Source organism: Sarcophilus harrisii, chromosome 3 (genome assembly GCF_902635505.1).
Source record: "Sarcophilus harrisii chromosome 3, mSarHar1.11, whole genome shotgun sequence".
Lineage (NCBI taxonomy): Eukaryota > Metazoa > Chordata > Mammalia > Dasyuromorphia > Dasyuridae > Sarcophilus > Sarcophilus harrisii.
The window spans coordinates 592160868-592178356 of NC_045428.1; the positions used below are offsets into that span (position 1 = coordinate 592160868).

At 42.1% G+C, this 17489-nt stretch overlaps 1 protein-coding gene across 1 annotated transcript in view; it reads left to right on the forward strand.

Annotated features, from left to right (window-relative positions):
• PRKD2 (protein kinase D2) overlaps positions 1–17489 on the forward strand; it is a 143162-nt gene that overhangs the window by 120341 nt on the left and 5332 nt on the right. The window contains exons 7-10 of the mRNA XM_031961655.1: positions 15707–15861; positions 16039–16261; positions 17067–17144; positions 17229–17382. Coding sequence (XP_031817515.1) covers positions 15707–15861; positions 16039–16261; positions 17067–17144; positions 17229–17382 — 610 coding nt within the window. The remainder of the gene's footprint in view (positions 1–15706; positions 15862–16038; positions 16262–17066; positions 17145–17228; positions 17383–17489) is intronic.

A 17489-nucleotide genomic window follows, 5' to 3' on the forward strand; every position in this document is an offset into this window, starting at 1 on the left:
CTCGAGGGGGTAGAGGCAGCCAGGACGTTACAGAGGACTGGGCTTGGAGCCAGGAGTAAATGGGTTCAAATCTTTCTCCAGACACTGTGACCTTGGGCAAGTCCCACAACCTGTGAGCCTCAGTCTGCTCATCTGTCAAATCAGGATGCCGGATTCAACGGCCTCTCTCTAAGGGCCCTTGCAGCTCCATCCACGTAATTAATCCTACGATTTGGTGAATCAGAAGGACCGAGAAGTAGAGAGAGAATTATCCCTCCGCTTCTGAGGGCCTTTCCAATTCATACCTGGGTCAATAACATGAGGAAGTTTCAGGGTAAAAAGAAATTTCATTAGAAAAGGGAGCCCAGGGCATAGAAGGAAACTGGTAGACAAGGAGAGTTGGAGGTACAAGAGGAAATGACTGAGTGATGTAGCTTTGGCAAGGAAGAGGGCCAGCCGAGAATATGGGTAACGACATGCAATGTCTAGAGAGTTGAGTCTGTTATCAGGAAGTTCAAATCCAGCCTTAGCTTTGTGACCTTGGACAAGTCAGTAGACCTTTTTGTCTCAATTTCTTCATCTGTAAAATGGAGTAATGATAGCACTGACAAAAATGAGCAGAACCAGGAGATCATTATACACTTCAACAACAATACTGTATGAAGATGTATTCTGATGGAAGTGGATTTCGTCGACAAAGAGAAGATCTAATTCAGTTCCAATTGATCAACGAGGGACAGAAGCAGCTACACCCAAAGAAAGAACACTAGGAAATGAATGTAAACTGTTTGCATTTTTGTTTTTCTTCCCGGGTTAATTTTTACCTCCTGAATCCAATTCTCCCTGTGCAACAAGAGGACTGTTTGGTTCTGCTCACATATATTGTATCTAGGATATACTATAACATATTTAACATGAATAGGAGGGCTTGCCATCTGGGGGAGGGGGTGGAGGGAGGGAGGGGAAAAGTCGGAACAGAAGTGAGTGCAAGGGATAATGTTGTAAAAAATTACCCTGGCATGGGTTCTGTCAATAAAAAATTATAATTATTAATAAATAAATAAAAAAATAGCACTGACACTGAAAGGTTGCTGTGAGGATCACATCATAAGATAATAAGTGGAAAGAACTTAATACAGGCACTGTGTAGTAAGCATATATAGTAAGCATATATCAATGCTACCTATTAATATTACAAGTAATAATAATTACAAGCATTTATTAAGCATGCACTATGTACCAAGCACTGAGTACTAGGAATACAAAGAAAGGCAAAAACACGGTCCCTTCACTCAAGAAGCCTACATTCTCATGGAGAAGATAACATTCAAATTACAAAGGAAATATAAGATCTATATAGAATAGATGAAAGGTCATTTCAGAGGGAACACTCTAGCAGTGGAGGGACCAGAAATTTTCCTGCAAGAGGTGGGATTTGAAACCAGGGGAAACCAGGAGGTGTAATAATGAGGGAGAGAATTCCAGGCTTGAGGCACCACCAAGGCAGGAGGTAATATGACGTGCATGTGAGGAATAGAAAGAAGGCCGTTTCACAGGGAAAAAAATTTACATTCAAGGGTTCTGATAAAGGCCTCATTTCTAAAATATATAAAGAATTGATTCAAATTTATAAGAATTCAAACCATTCTCCAATTGATAAGTGGTCAAAGGATATGAACAGACAATTTTCAGATGAAGAAAACTGAAAGATGAAGAAGATTAAATCATTTCTAGTTACATGAAAAAATGTTCCAAATCATTATTGATCAGAAAAATTCAAATTAAGACAACTCTGAGATACCACTATACACCTGTCAGATTGGCTAAGATGACAGGAAAAAATAATGATGAATGTTGGAGGGGATGTGGAAAAACTGGGACACTGATACATTGTTGGTGGAGTTGTGAACAGTCAGCCATTCTGGAGAGCAATTTGGAACTATGCTCAAAAAGCTATCAAATTGTGCATACCCTTTGATCCAGCAGTGTTTCTACTGGGCTTATATTATATCCCAAAGAGATTTTAAAGGAGGGAAAGGGACCCACATGTGCAAAAATGTTTGTGGTAGCTCTTTCTGTAGTGGCTAGAAACTGGAAACTGAGTGGATGCTCATCAGTTGGAGAATGGCTGAATAAATTGTGGTACATGAATGTTATGGAATGTTATTGTTCTGTAAGAAATGACCAACAGGAGGATTTCAGAGAGGCCTGGAGAGACTTACACGAACTGATGCTGACTGAAGTGAGCAGGACCAGATCACTATGCACGGTAACAAGATTATATGATGATCAATTCTGATGGACGTGGTTCTTTTCAACAATGAGATGATTCAGACCAGTTCCAATTGTTCAGTGATGAAGAGAGCCATCTAAACCCAGAGAGAGGTCTCTGGGAACTGAGTGTGGACCACAACATAGAATGTTCAGTCTTTTGTGGTTGTTTGCTTGCATTTTTTTTCTTTCTCATTTTTTCCCTTTTTGATCTGATTTTTCTTCTGCAGCAAGATAATTGTAGAAATACATACATAGAAGAACTGAATAGGTTTAACATATATTGGATTACTTGCCATCTGGGGGAGGGAGGGAGGGAAAAAAATTGGAACAGAGGGTTTTGTAAGGGTGAATGTTGAAAATTATCCATGCATATGTTTTGAAAATAAAAAGTTTTAATAAAAATTATATTAATAAAGTCTTTAATTTGAAAAATGAAAAAAAAGAAAGAAAGAAAGAAGGCCACGTGTTTCATAGGACTTGCCGGTGGTGGACAGACAACTAATGAGAGATGGCCAAGGTTCATTTATTTTCTAACTGTGTTCCCCTGGTGCTCTTTCTGCCTCATTGCACTGTTGTTACATTTCCCTTTCTTGACCTCTTCCTATTGGTCAGTTCAGAAGGATTTACCTGGAGCCAGACATTGAACTAAAATCTGGGACTACAAAGAACAACAAAATCACAGTTCCCCTCAAAAAACTTAAGCAAATAGCTCAGGACATCTAAGATGAATTCAACAAAAACAGAACAGAAGATCTTCAGACTAAATTTTCCCCTTCTCCCTTTCCCACACCCACCTGAGTGCTGATGTTACTATACCTAGAGCTTTCATTAGCCTGCAGTAGTTTCTTTGACTATATGGCCGAGGGATCCATGGAGCCTAGGAAATCAGTGCACATATGTATGCATATGTATGTATCTATGTATCTGTGACTATGTGTATTTTAATGTATGTATAGACAAATATATTATAATAAATATATTTATATTTAAATGCACACATACGCTGTTTTCACATGTATATTACAGATCTAATATAACAATGAATGAATGTACAATACATTTATATTTTTACATTTAAATATATATATGTACTATGTATCATATTATATGTATTATATATACTTATATATTTATGCATTGGGGGGGTAGAGGTGAGGTGCCTCTGGGAAGGTGCACAAATGGGAAGGAGAAACAGCAAGACCTAGCAAAAGATGAGTTCCCCAGACTGTTACTGAGCAGGCTTTAGCTTTGGTCAGGGTTAGTCGAGGGTTAGTATCTTGGTGTGGAAGAGCATCAATCTAAATCCGAATCATCAGCCCAGAAATATCTCCTTTCCTTAGAGTGTAAGCTCCTTGAGGGCAGGGCCTGTCTTTCTACCTGTCTTTATATTTCTAGAGCATAGAGCAGTGCCTGGCACATGGTAAACACTTAATAAATACTGGTTGGCAGGGTGGCGCTGATTCATAAACACAAGAACAATGCTTTTGAGTTGTTGTTGCTGTTGTTGTTCAGTCTTGTCTCACTCATCATGACCCCCTCTGGAATTTTCTTGGCAAAAATACTGGAGCGCTTTGCCATTTCCTTCTTCAACTCATTTTACAGACAAGGAAACTGAGGTCAATAACACGGTGAAGTGACTTGTCCAGCGTCACTCAGCTAGTAAATGTCTGAGATCCTTGTGCTCTATTCACTGAGCCACCTGGCTTGCCATACTTTCAACAGAAGTTGCCATAATGGGTACTCATGTTCTCCAAGTCCTGTGGAATGGAAAGCTCTCACAGTATAAAGACCTTTTGGAAGAAATTAAAGCCTTGGAGGAACAGGATGCTGTCTGCTACTGAAGATGTCCCCCGAGATGTTTCTCAGTGACTGTAGAATTAAACTAGTGTCCCAGTATTTTTATTCAATTATAAAAGGTAATCGTTTTACAGAAATCATTTACAATAATTTGCAAAACATTCAGAATAGTGATTTATTCCAGAACCATTTCTATCTAACTCCATTGACTAAGATGAGAAATAGAAGATAACAACAATAATAATATCATTTAATTTTATTGTGCAACTTGGGAATGTTCAAGCAGCTTCCAAAGTCTCTTAATTGCACACGTCCCATGCATCCATCCCCTCCTCTCTAATCAATCAGTGGTCACCCAAACTAGAGTGACTTCACTACAGGACTTCTTGCAACAGCCTCCTAACTAGCTTCCCATCAACCTGCCTCTCTTCTCTCCAAGCCAGTTTCCATCTCATCACCAAATTAATATTCTCTAAGATCAAATCTGATTTGTCACTGCTTTGCTCAAGAAACCTTAGTGACCATTGCCTCTAAGATGAAATACCGACTCCTGTCTTTTACATTTAAACCCCTTAACGATCTGATCCCAGCTTCTTTTTTCTAGCTGATTACACATCATCATGTACTTGATCCTCCGTACTGACACGATTGTTGTCCCAGGTGCCACATATTTTATTTTCTGCTCTGACTTTTGCAAAGGCGACTCTTTCTCACCTCTGTCATCTGCTTCCAAAGGCCTTTCCTAGGTTCCCCAATGGGTGGTAGCCAGTCTCCTGTGACTGTGTATTGATTTTATTTATATCTTGTATTTACTTCTCTGTGAGTATATAGATGTGTATATAGGTTTGTGTGTATATATGCATGTGTGTACATATGTGTATATGAATAAATGTGTGAGTGTATGTGTATATATGTATATTGTATAAATATGTAGATATTTATGAAGGTATATTTATGTGAATATATGTGTATATATATATATATATATATATATATATATATTCCCTAAAGACAGGGACTGCCTCAGTTTGATATTTCTATCCCCAGTCACGTGGGCTGGACACATGTGCCAGCTACTTAATGGTTATTGATTACTAAAACATCAAATTAAGAAGTGTGGTCGGGTGGGTAGCATTATCCCAGCTTCAAATTAATAGCAAATAATAATATTAACTAGCATTTATAGATCACCACTGCTCTGTATCAGACACCGCGTCAAGTGGTTTTTAATCTATGTTATCTCATTTAATTCTCACAACAACTCTGGCAAGTAGGAGCCACATTTTCCAGTTGGGGAAACTGAGGCAAACAGAGGTTAAGTGATGAGATCACATTGCTAGTAAGTATCTGAAGTCTTATTTGAATCCATCTTTGCTGCCACCAAGCCCGTGCGCTAACCACTGTACTTACTAGCCAGCAAGTCTCAATTTACCATCGTGTCTCCCTTTCAGTAACAGTAACAATAGAAAGCAGCGTGCGAAGTTTAGAAGGGATGGCCCGTGAAGTTTCAGAGGCCGCCTCGGACAGGTTTTGGTTTGGGGACCATTTAATCTCTAAGCACTCCCAGGAAACTCTGACTCTAAAAGTTACAAAAGAATTCCTCCCCGCTTAGGGGGAGGAAGTTTCCGCCCCAAACTCCGCCGTGGATTTGCCGCGACCTTTCGGGCTTTTTCCCGTTCGGGCGGCAGAAAGCAGGAAAGGCGGCATTTAGGTCTCCCGCGTGTCCCGCTAGAGCTGTTCCCATTTACTATTTGACCTCAAGACCCGGGTGACGATACCCTGAAGACAAAGCCTGGCTCGGCCTGGCGTAAGCTCGGCCCGGCGTAAGCTCCCCCGGGCCCGGCCCACCCCTCCCCTTGCCCGGGACAGCTCGGGAGGCGGCTCAGCAGCAGCTGAAGCCGGGAAGGGCCGCGGCCGCCGCCGCCGAGACCTCCCCTGGCTTGGCCCCGGGAATTAACCCTTTCAGCGCTGCGCTGCCACCGAACTGAGTCTCAGAGGGTCGGCCGGATCGGACCGACCCACAGCCCGCTTCGCTCCCCCTCCCCGCGCATCCTGGCAGCTGCCCGGGGTCCGGGAAGCGAGGTTAAATCCGTGCTGCCGGGACCGCCGGAACGGGCATGGCGGAGGAACGCGCATGTCTCCCCTCCAGTGCCCGCTAACTTTCCAGAGGAAAATGGCCAATCTGGGTTAGCCTGTTAGGCTCCTGAAGGGCAGGGATTATCTGCGCTTTCGTACTGGCGGTTGCCCTCTATAGTGTTTGGAACACAGCACTTAATAAATGCTTCTTCGCTCCTTCCTCTCCATCTCTCCTACCTTCCTTTCTTCTTTCCTCCTTTCCTCCCTTCCTCCTTAACTTCTTCCCTCTCTTCTTCCTTTCCTTCCTTCTTCCCTTTTTCTTTTCTTCCCTTCTCCCGCCTTCCCTTTTCCCCTTCTTCCTTCCTTCCTTCCTTCCTTCCTTGCTTCCTTCCTTTCTTTCTTTCGTTTGTTCGTTCTTTCTTTATTTCTTTCTTCCTTTCTTTCTTCCTCCCTCCCTCCCTCTCTCTCTCTCTTTCTTTCTTTCTTTTTCTTTCTTTCCTTCATTCTTCCATCCCTTCTTTCTTTTTTATTTCCTCTTTTTTCTTCCCTCCTTTCTTCTTTCCCTTCCTCCCCTCCTTCTCCCCTCCCTTTCTTTCTTCTTTCCTCCCTTCCTTCCTCTTTTTTCTTTCTCCCTCCTCCTTGCCTTTTTTCCTCTCTTTCTCCCTCCCTTTCTTCTTCCCTTTTCCTTTTTTCCATTCTCCCTCTTTCCCTTTTTCTTCCTTCTTTTCTTTCCTTCTTCCCTCCCTCCTTTCTTTCCTTCCTTCTCCTTCCTTCTTCCCTCTCTCTTCTTCTTCCCTCCCTTCCTTCTTCCCTTCCCCCTTCCTCCTTCCTTTTTTCCTTCCTTCTTTCCCATTCCCCCATATTTCATCTCACTACTTTCAAGCATTATTTTTTTAATGCAAAAAATAGAAACGTTATGGGAAGAGTATGAAAAGGTGACCAAATATTTTCAGAAAAATCATGAAAATTATGATTTCTTCAAAGAAATAGGATTCCTTTGATTCGATTACAAATTAAAATTACAAAACAAATAGATCCTGATTATAGATAGAATGAGGGGATTCAAGCATTTTTTTTTTGTACTGGAATCAAGAAAAGAAATTTCATTTGACTTTTGTCCAAAAGACTTCAGGGGATCACTGGCAATAGTTCATGCTAGAAACTGGACCACAAACAGACATAGGGACAGATCGTGGGACATTCCAGGTTCTGAGAACAGATAAATGGGGACCAGTGTAGGGAGACATGTCTGGCTGAGGTGGCTGAGATAAGCAGCTTCTAAAATCTTCACCTCCAGGCAGTCTTCCAGATTTCTCCCCCATTTGCACTCTAGCAGTCCAAGACCTGAGGCTGGACCCATATCAGTTCTGCTCATCATATCTCCTTCCCACAGTCTGAATATGCAAGAGGAGGTTCTGGGTTATAAATGGACCAAGAACTCATGTAGGAACACTGACATTTTTCCCCTTGTACATTCCCCATATCAAACAAACTGCTGTTTGTCCTTCGTTCTTAAAGGGGACCGACATGAGAGAGGGGATTTTATACACACACACACAGAAGATAGAGATTGAACCATGACATTTCTCATATTTGAGGTAGGGGCTCTTGACCTATAGATGTTCATAGTTTAGGTATATTAACCTAATTCCTATTTAACTGTGAACTCTCTGAGAGCAGGAACTGTCTTTCTTTGTATCCCCAGCACTTGCTGTGACTAGCACATAGTAGGCACTTATAGTCCCCAGGCTAGCATCCAGAAGCTAGTCAGCAAGTTTCTTGGTCTGCTAGTCATTGGAAAGTTGAGCCGGATGGGAGCCTTCTGTATCCACCCCGGAGAGGTTCCTCTGAATATGTGTCATAGGGACTTTGATGAGACCGCTGATGTGGTAGTTTGAATATAGTGCCACCTGGTGGATAAATGATATATTATTCTCCCTCTTCAATTCATTAAGTGATTTAAGATTTTTCTGTAGGTTTACATGAACTGGATTGGGCTACTTACCATTATACAATGTTCCACAGATTACTTGGGATAGTCCATGAATCTCTTCTCAGATACTATTTTTAAATGTATAAAATAAAATGCATAGGACTTGAAAGAAAACAATTGTTCTGAAATAGTTTGTTGTTTTTTTTCTCATCCAAGTTCATAGGGCCTCGTGAAATCTATCCACGGACCTCAGGTTAAGAACTCTGTTACTGAACCCCTTATTCTATAAAACTTTTGTGGTTTTCTCTAAGAATTAAATACAAATTTTTCTGTTTGGCATGGAAAGGCCTTTACAACTTGGCTCTAATTTACCTCTCTAATTTTATTACATATCATATTGCCTTCATGGATTCTCTGATCCAGCAAACTGGCCTGTGCTATGACATTTAAAAAATTTTTATCTCTTATATTTTTATTGTTTTTATTCATTCATTCATTCATTTATTTTATTAAAAATTTTATTAGTTTTTATTTATTTCCTGTTTTATCTCCTACCTTTTTTCTTTTATACAAAATGTCTTTCATGCCTAAATTGTACTTTCTCCTCACTTCCATCTCTTTGAACCCCCTCTTCCTTCAAGGTTCAATGCAAGTGCCGTTTCGAGAGTTCTTTTCTGATTCCTCCAACTGTTAATGCTCCCAATCACTTGGTATTTATTTTGCCTATATGCTATTTTTACAGCGTGGAGTTATAAAGCTCTGAATAAGATGCTGACTGAGGAATCCAGGAGCCCCCAACTTCTTGAATTCATAAGGATGCCTATGAGGCTAGAAACATCCATCTCAAGATCCCTGTTCATTCCCCTCTACTCAAGTAAACAAGCACAAAACAGAAGATTATAGCAACCAAGGCCTCAAAATCTTGACATATGTATGAACGGTCAACCTTTCTGCTAAAGTAGAAGTTGGAACTTCTTTTTGGAAAGAGGCAACTTCTGAGGATTCAGAAAGAGGATTCTGAGAAGGGCAAAATCAGTCCTAAATGGGTTCACATTCTAATGAGAGAAATAACTTATAAATTCCAGGATAGAGGGTTGGTTGGGTGTTGTCCTTTGTTCTTGAAAAGAACATCATTATGTCAGGTCAAGGTACAGTGTGTCTGACTGGTTGCTCAGATCTTGGGTTGGTCACCAAAAATTCATATGATATAGGATATATACAGAGTAGATGGAAGGTAACCTTTTTAAAAATAATATTTCATTTTTCCATATATATTCAAAGATAGTTTTCAACATTCACCATTGCAAAACCCTGTGTACCAAAATTTCTCCCTTCCTTTTCCCTTTGACCTTTCTCCACTCTCCCTTCCTCTAGACAGCAATCTAACATAGGTTAAATGTGCAATTGTTCTAAACATATTTCCATACTTGTTATGCAGCACAAGGAAAATCAAGAAAAATCAGATCAAAAGGCAACTAGATGGCACAGTGGATAGAGTAGCAGCCCTAAAGTCAGGAAGACCTGGGTTCAAATCTGACCTCAAACACTTAACACTTCCTAGATACGCTACCCTGGGCAAATCACTTAACCCCAACTGCCTCAGCAAAAAAAGAAGAAAAAGAAAAATCAGATCAATAGGAAAAAAACACAAAAAAGAAAAAACTAAGCAAATAAATAACAACAAAAAGGTAAAAATACTATGCTTTGATCCACATTCAGTCTCCATAGTTCTCTCTTGGAATGTGAATGGCACTTTTCATTACAAATCTGTTTGAAATGACTTAAATCACCTCATTGTTGAAATGAGCCAAGTTCATCACAGTTGATCATCACATAATCTTGTGATGAACCTCCTGGTTCTGCTCACTTCACTCAGCATCAGTTCATGTAAGTTTTCCCAGGTTTTTCTGAAATCAGCCCGTTTATCATTTCTTATAGAACAATAATATTCCATTACATTCATATACTTTAACTTGTTCAGCCATTCCCCAACTGATGGGAGGTAATCTCAGAGAGGAAGGCACTACAAGTTGACACTGAGAACCTCCTAAGAGCACTTGAGGGAAAGGTTTTTTGAAGAAAGTAGAATCTGAGCTGTCTTGAGAGATCTAGAGATTTTAGGAGCAGGAAGAAGGAAAGTATTGGAGGCATGAGTGATAATTAGTATAAAGGTACAGAAATTGTAAGTGAAGTATTTTGAGGAATGATAAGTAGGTCAATGTATTTGGATCATAGTGTGTGAAGGGCAGTAATATGTTACAATGCTGGGAAAATGGAAATGAATACATTATGAAGAACTTTAAATGCTGAAGAAGGCTTTGTATTTGACCTTGGAGATAATAGGGATTCACTAAGTGAAGGAATAATGTGGTCTGGTTTGCACTTCAGAAAATCACTTTGGCAGCCTAAGTGGAGTTGTAGTCTATTGGAATTCATGGATTCCAATGCATTTGGACTGAAATGGACTGGATGGAATAGACTGGAATGAGGAGAGAGCTAAGCAAGGAGACTAGTAGGAAGGCCATTGCCAGAGTCCTAATCAGTGATGAGGGCTTGAACTTTGAGTGAGATGGTGAAATGATTATGTATAAAGCAAAAAATCCAACATGTATTTATCTTAAAAAATGTCTAGTCATGTCTGAATCTCCGTGACCCCATTTGGGGTTTTCTTGGCCAAGATACAAAAGTGGTTGGCTATTTCCTTCTCCAGCTCTTTTGACAGATGAGGAAACTGAGGCAGACAGGGCTAGGATGTGTCTGAGGCTAAATTTGAATTCAGAAAGATGAGTCTTCTAGACTCTGGGTCCAGTGCTCTGTGCACTAGGGTGTCCCCTAGCTGACCCTCTTAAAAGTACTGGAAAGCATAAGAATGGCTATTTCAAAACTGTCAAGGTGACTAGGCAGGTGCTTGGAGGGGGACAAGGTGATAGGGACATAGATTTGAGAGATGAAGCACTGACCTTAGAATAGGCAGATGGTGAATTGATGCAGAAATCCTTTCTTTACTCAAGTTTGATTCTTTGTGAATCCTATTGGGGTTTTCTTGGCAAAAATACTGGAGAGCTTTACCATTTCTTTCTCTAGCTCATTTTATAAATGAGTAAAGTGAGGCAATTGGGGTTAAGTGACTTGCTCAGAATCCTATAACTAGTAAGTGTCTGAGGCTGAATTTGTGTTCAGGCCTGGTACTTCATCTGCTCTGCCATCCAGCTTCCCAGAAATCCTCCTACCATAACACATTGCTTTCTTTGTGAATTAATGGCAGCAGGGCTGAGTGTATCCATTCAACTTGAGATCTTTGTTAGCAGGTGGTATCTAGAAGGAACATATGAATACACCTTTGCTGAGAGATGTGATCCCTGGACTCTTGAAAGGACCCAAGAAACTCCTAATTTCTCCCCATGACTGGGGCTCCTGTTGCTTTGTTGACTAAGGTTCAGGAAAATGGACTATTATTAAAGGAACCTCTCCTCTCTGTAGAATTTTTTTAAAGGGAAATAGCCTTATTATTTTTTTTAAACATTTCTTAGTCACAAACTTCCTCTCTCTTGTACTTCCAAGAAGTGGGCAAGAGAATTTCTCTTCCCCACCCTATTTTCAGGAGCAATAGCAACATGACAGAAACCCAGACGAGCCTGGTACTGGAATTCCTAGATCCTCCAATTTTTATTTATTCCTTCAGCCTTCGTGTTTCCTTTTCTGAGCACACCTCAACTAATAATTCTGGAAAATGGACATGTCCAACTGTGGCAGTCACCTTCCGGACGACCCTGAAGTCCTGAGTTGGTTACCAGCCAACCTAGTGGAGATTTCCATCCTGGAATTTTTCTTAGAGTAGGATAGGGCCCAAGAAGATTCTGAGGCTGAAAGACTGAAGCCTTGCCTTGGCTGATTATATCAAATCATGTCAACCCTCCTGGATAATTATTACAAGTTTCATAGACAATGCAGGTCCCAGACAAAATATCACTTCAAAAGTTCCACTCAGGCATTTTGCCTTCCTGTGGGAGTAGAATGAGTATAATGATGTATTTGAATGTTTTCATTTTCTTTTATTTTCTCTCATGTACCTATGAACCCTTTTCATCTTACATATCTTCTGTGATGGAGGAAATAAAAAGCTATCTCTTATCTGATCCTTATCTTGGACACTTAGTACCTTTGTGGGAGGGGACCTTGTTAATGTCCATTTGTAGAGATTCTAGACAGGCTGTACCTACTAAGTTTTGTTTTAAAGACTTTCCTGGAAAAATTCAAAGGGAATAATGATAAGCCAGAAAGAAATTGAATCTCTTTATGGGTTCGGCCCCCTAGGTTGAAAACAGATCTGCTTGAGTACAAAGTTCTTTGGGGGGCCTCTGGGCCATGAATGATGAAATACTTCTAGAAATAAGGCTTCTCGTTCTTAGAAGTTCTTTCAAAATAAGAGATGGAGAAGGGAGGCTAAGAAAAGATCAACAATCACAGGAAAGGGGTTGGATATAGGAGAATATAAAATTTTATTTTGATAAATTCTACCTTTTTATGAGAAAACAGAAAGAGGAAAAAGAAACATTTAGTCCGTTACAATAAATGGGAAATTAGATTGTAGAAGTGGGAAAGGGAAGGAAGGAAATTGGGTTCTTTTCTTTTAAAGGGTGCTACAAAAATGCTGTTCAAAATTTGTTTGGTTGTTTTTCCCTTGATTCTTGATTCTTTTTTTTTTTTTTTAATTGTAACTTTTTTATTGAAGAACATATGCCTGGGTAATTTTTTACAAACATAGTCTCTTGCACTCACTTCTGTTCCGATATTCCCTTCCCTCCCTTCCTCCCCTCCCTAGATGGCAGGCAGTCTTATACATGTTAAATAGGTTGCAGTTATCCTAGATATAAATTATGTTTACAGAACCGAACAGTTCTTTGTTTGCACAGGAAGAATTGGGTTTAAAGGTAAAAATAACCTGGGAAGAAAAACAAAAATGCAAACAGTTTACACCATTTCCCAGTGTTCCTTCTTGGGTAATTTCTTCTGTTCATCATTGATCAACTGGAACTGAATTAGATCTTCTCTTTTGTTGAAACCACTTCCATATGATTCTTGATTCTTGATTCATGATATCAGGGAGGTGAGCTATGACATGCAAATTGAACTGGATTTAAACGAGGCAGGGCTGTGCAAAGTCTTGCTTTACTTTCTCTCATGGGCCTTGGGTCCAGTGGGCAAGATCAGCCTGGAGAAGGCCCTGAAACAAAATGTAAATTAAATTTAAGGAGGAATTGGAGGGGAGAAAATAGGGGAGGATTCTCCCCACATTCTTATCTGGATTGAGCTGGATAATTTTTTTTTTTTTTGCCAAGGTGGGTTAATTGACTTGCCCAGGGTCCCACAGTTAGGAAGTGTTAAATGTCCCAGGTCCAATGTAACTCAGGTCCCTCCTGACTTCAGGGATGGTCCATCAACTGTGCCACCCCTAGCTGCCCCTGGACATAATTTTGTTTAAAAGAAAAGGAAGAGGAAAAAATAATAATGAAAAGTAAATTGAAAAAAAAAATGGATTGTGTAATGGAAAAAGGTTAGTGGGATAACATGATGTGAAAGATGGTAGAAAGAAATTAAGATCAGATTAGTGTGGAAAATAAATCAACAGAGAATCAGTTAACTTTAAAAGAGAAGAAACATAATAAGTAAAAATATTAAATAGTATAAACATATAATATAACCTAATAGGAATTTGATGAGGGAAAATACCAACTTAATTTATACTTCTCTGCTAATAGATTAGATTTTCCAACAAAATGAAAAGAATAGATAATAAAAAGAAAATCCTACGATTTGTCATATAAGAAACATTTTAAAATTATATACGTGAAATTACATCTAAAAGTTAAAATTAGGGGCTAGAACAAAGTTTTTGTTTCCTGTTGATTCAAAAAAAATGAGTTACAGATATTACTTCAAATAAGGCAATAATTTAATTGATGTCAAGAAAATATAAAATAAGGTTATGGTAATAACTTAAGGTTCCATAGGAAACCTGGATCCAAATACATTAATAATATAATTATGTTATGTAAGTATATATCAAATGACCAAATGCAAAAAGTTTAAAAAGAAAGTGATAGCCAAAAAATGATTGCAAAAAGACACTAATTTATTTTTGGATACTAAGAAAAGAAAATACAGAGCTGAATAAGAAGGTTAAAAAATTGAAATGAATTATGTTTTGGCAACCTCTGGTGGGAATATTGAAAAATATACATATTCTTAAAAAATTAGTCCTGTTGTAGAACATAAATGAAAAAAAAAGGCAGAAAGCCGGGTTATAAAAATATCCACATATCAAAACAATGCTTTTCTTTTAGTGTTTTCAGCCAAGGTTGTCAAAAACAGAAAAGAGGGACAACTATGGGCTTAAAGGGCCACCATACTGAGGGACAAATTCTTCCAACCTTGAAAAGGCTACAAGCCAAAACCAAAGGGAGTGTCGGTTGCAAGATTTTTTGTTTGAGATACCCAGTTGAAAATCAATCACTCTCTAGCTGAAGTTCCAATGAAGAAAGAGATTTTGAAAGCCATTAGGCTTTTTTATGAGGCAAAACACCAGATGCTGATTCTATTCCAGTTGGGAATTTACTTGATGGGGATCTATTGTTTATACAAAAATTGACTGAAATTTTCCAATTATATGGCAAGAAAGTGATGTCCCAGGAGTTCAAGGGATGCCTCCATTGTCTGTCTTTAAAAGGGAAAGGGAATCCGGGAGGGGCTCTCTTAGTCATTGCTGGCAAGATGCTTACCAGATTCTCTTCAATAGGCTGATCCCTCCAGCTGGACCAAAGGTCATCTACCTGGAGAACCAGTGTGGTTTTGGAAGGGGCTGAGGAAACAGTTGATATGGTATTTACTGCTCCAACAACCCAAGAGAAAATGGGAGAAGAACAGAGGTCTGTATCCAATTTGTCTATTTGACCAAAGCAGTCGTGAGGGCTTAAAGAAGAGCAGGCTGCCGTAGACCTGGGCCAGTCTCTGTCCGGCGGGAAGCATGGGCCGAGGGAAGGCAGCGGGCACAGGGGAAGGAGGCACGGAGACCGTCCCGGGGCCCGAGACGCGAGGGTCCCTCCCACCGTCCCCTTCACAGCTTCTTAAAAAACTTGAGCTGAGGGACCTTTTGTGCTTTCTTTGTGCCATTCAGAAAGAAATGGGCGAAAGGGAAGAACAAATGGGGGCAAAGGAAGGGCCGGACTTAGAGAGGTAAACATCGTCCGGGACGGAAAGAACAAAGGGCCTCCCAGCGGGGGCGAGAATGGGGAACGGGGGCAAAGGGGGCCCAAAGGGTTCGGTGGTTTTGAGGGTGACCCGAGGTCCGTGGGGGAACGGGACATGTTCTGGAAAGGAAAAGAGGGCGGAAAACCCAGGTGAAAGCCTGGTTTTTAATCCGAAAAAAGCCGGGGTTGGATGAAACTGAGGACCAACGTACAGAAGGGGCGCTGAGTCTGTGGAGGGGGAGGCAGGTCCGGGATGGCTGGGTTCTTTACAGGAGCAGGATCTGGACATGTCCTGCAATGATGTTCCTCCCCCACCTCGTCCCTCATCCCCCGATGATGTTCCTCTCCCCACTTCTCCCCTCCTCTCCTGATGATGTCCTCCCCGACCTCTCCCCTGCAGGCTGTGGGCTGAATTACCACAAACGCTGTGCCTTCAGCATCCCCAACAACTGTAGTGGGGCCCGGAAGCGCCGCCTCTCCTCCACCTCGCTGGCCAGCGGGCACTCTCTTCGGCTGGGCACCTCCGAGTCTCTGCCTTGCACGCCTGATGAGCTGGTGAGGGCCCTGCTGTGGGGTGGGAGCAGCGGGCGGGGCCCCCAGGCTTTGGGCCCTGTATTCTTCCCTCCCCCAGTATTCCCTCCGACTCCCCCAAAATAACCGGACTTCAGTCTGGGGGCCGCAGAGCCCTCAGGCATTGGAAAGGGGACCGTGACCTCCTTCCTCCCTGGACAGAGCCGCAGCTCAACCGAGGCGTTCTCCCGCCGCCTGCCCTCATCTTCCTCCTCCTCCTCCTCCACATCCTACATGGGCCGCCCCATTGAGCTGGACAAGCTGCTGCTCTCCAAGGTCAAGGTCCCCCACACCTTCCTCATCCACAGTTACACCCGGCCCACCGTCTGCCAGGCCTGCAAGAAGCTCTTGAAGGGTCTCTTCCGACAAGGCCTCCAATGCAAAGGTCAGCAGGGAGAGGTCGGAGGGGAACAAGGGTCATGGATGCCCCAGGGAAGCAAAGGAAGAGATACCCAGAATGTTAGATTAGAAATCCCGGGAACCAGACATCTAGAACACCACGCTTAGAACACAGAACCTTGGAACCAGGCACTTAGAACATTAGACCTGGAACAGAGAACCTCAGAAACAAACCCCAGAATGCCAGATTTATAACAGAGAACCTTGGAGTCAGACATTAGAATAGAGAACCATAGGACCAGATCCCTAGAACAGAGCCATAAAAAGATACCTAAAACATTAGGCTTTGAATGGAGAATCCTAGAAAGAGACCCCTAGAATGTTAGACTTGGCTAAGGCTCTTGGGCATGGCTACCTAGAACATGAGACTTAAAGGGCTTCTGAGTCACAAGATTTCAGAATGTTAGAATTTTAAATGACTGAGCAGAGAGCCCGAACCCCCTAAACCATGGGGACACCAACACTTTGGCAAAGTCAGCATCCCGGAGTGTCGATCCCAGAACGGAGTGGTGCAGCAGGACGCCCACTTCCCGCCTCCCCAGGGGCTGGGTTTTCTTCCAGAAAACCCTTGGGATTAGGGGACCCTCGAGTCACAGAATCGGTGTTTGAGAGGCTCGGGGTCTGGGGGCGTCCGACGTCTACAGGCAGGACTGTTCTTGAGCCTGGTTCCGGATGGCTCAGGATGCTGCTGTTACGGAGCTGATGGCGGGAGCCACGTTGAAGTTTGGGAGGATGGCCGGGAGCATTGGAGGGGGCTGAGGAGCCTTTCTATTAACTCTCCCCTCCCACAGATTGCAAATTTAACTGTCACAAGCGCTGTGCCACCCGAGTCCCCAATGACTGCCTGGGAGAGGCGCTGCTCAACGGTGGTGAGTTGGGGGGCATGGAGGGCAGGGAGGGTTGGGCCGACGGGGCAGAGACGCCTCAGGGGTCCCTCCTGTGCCATCCCACAGATGTGCCCATGGAGGAGGCGAGCGACTTTGGGGACTCCGACAAGAGTTCCCTGATGGACGAGTGCGATGACGGGGGCGTCATCCCCGGCTCCCACGCAGAGAACGCCCTGAGAGCCAGCGAGGAGGAGGAGGGAGAAGCCGGCAAGGCGCAGAGGTGCGGACACTCAAGCCGGGCCCCGCTTTTAGCTGGTGAATCTCTCTGCTCGGGGCCTCGGATTACCCACTGACCCCGACACCCTCTGTTCTGGGTCCCTTCTGGCT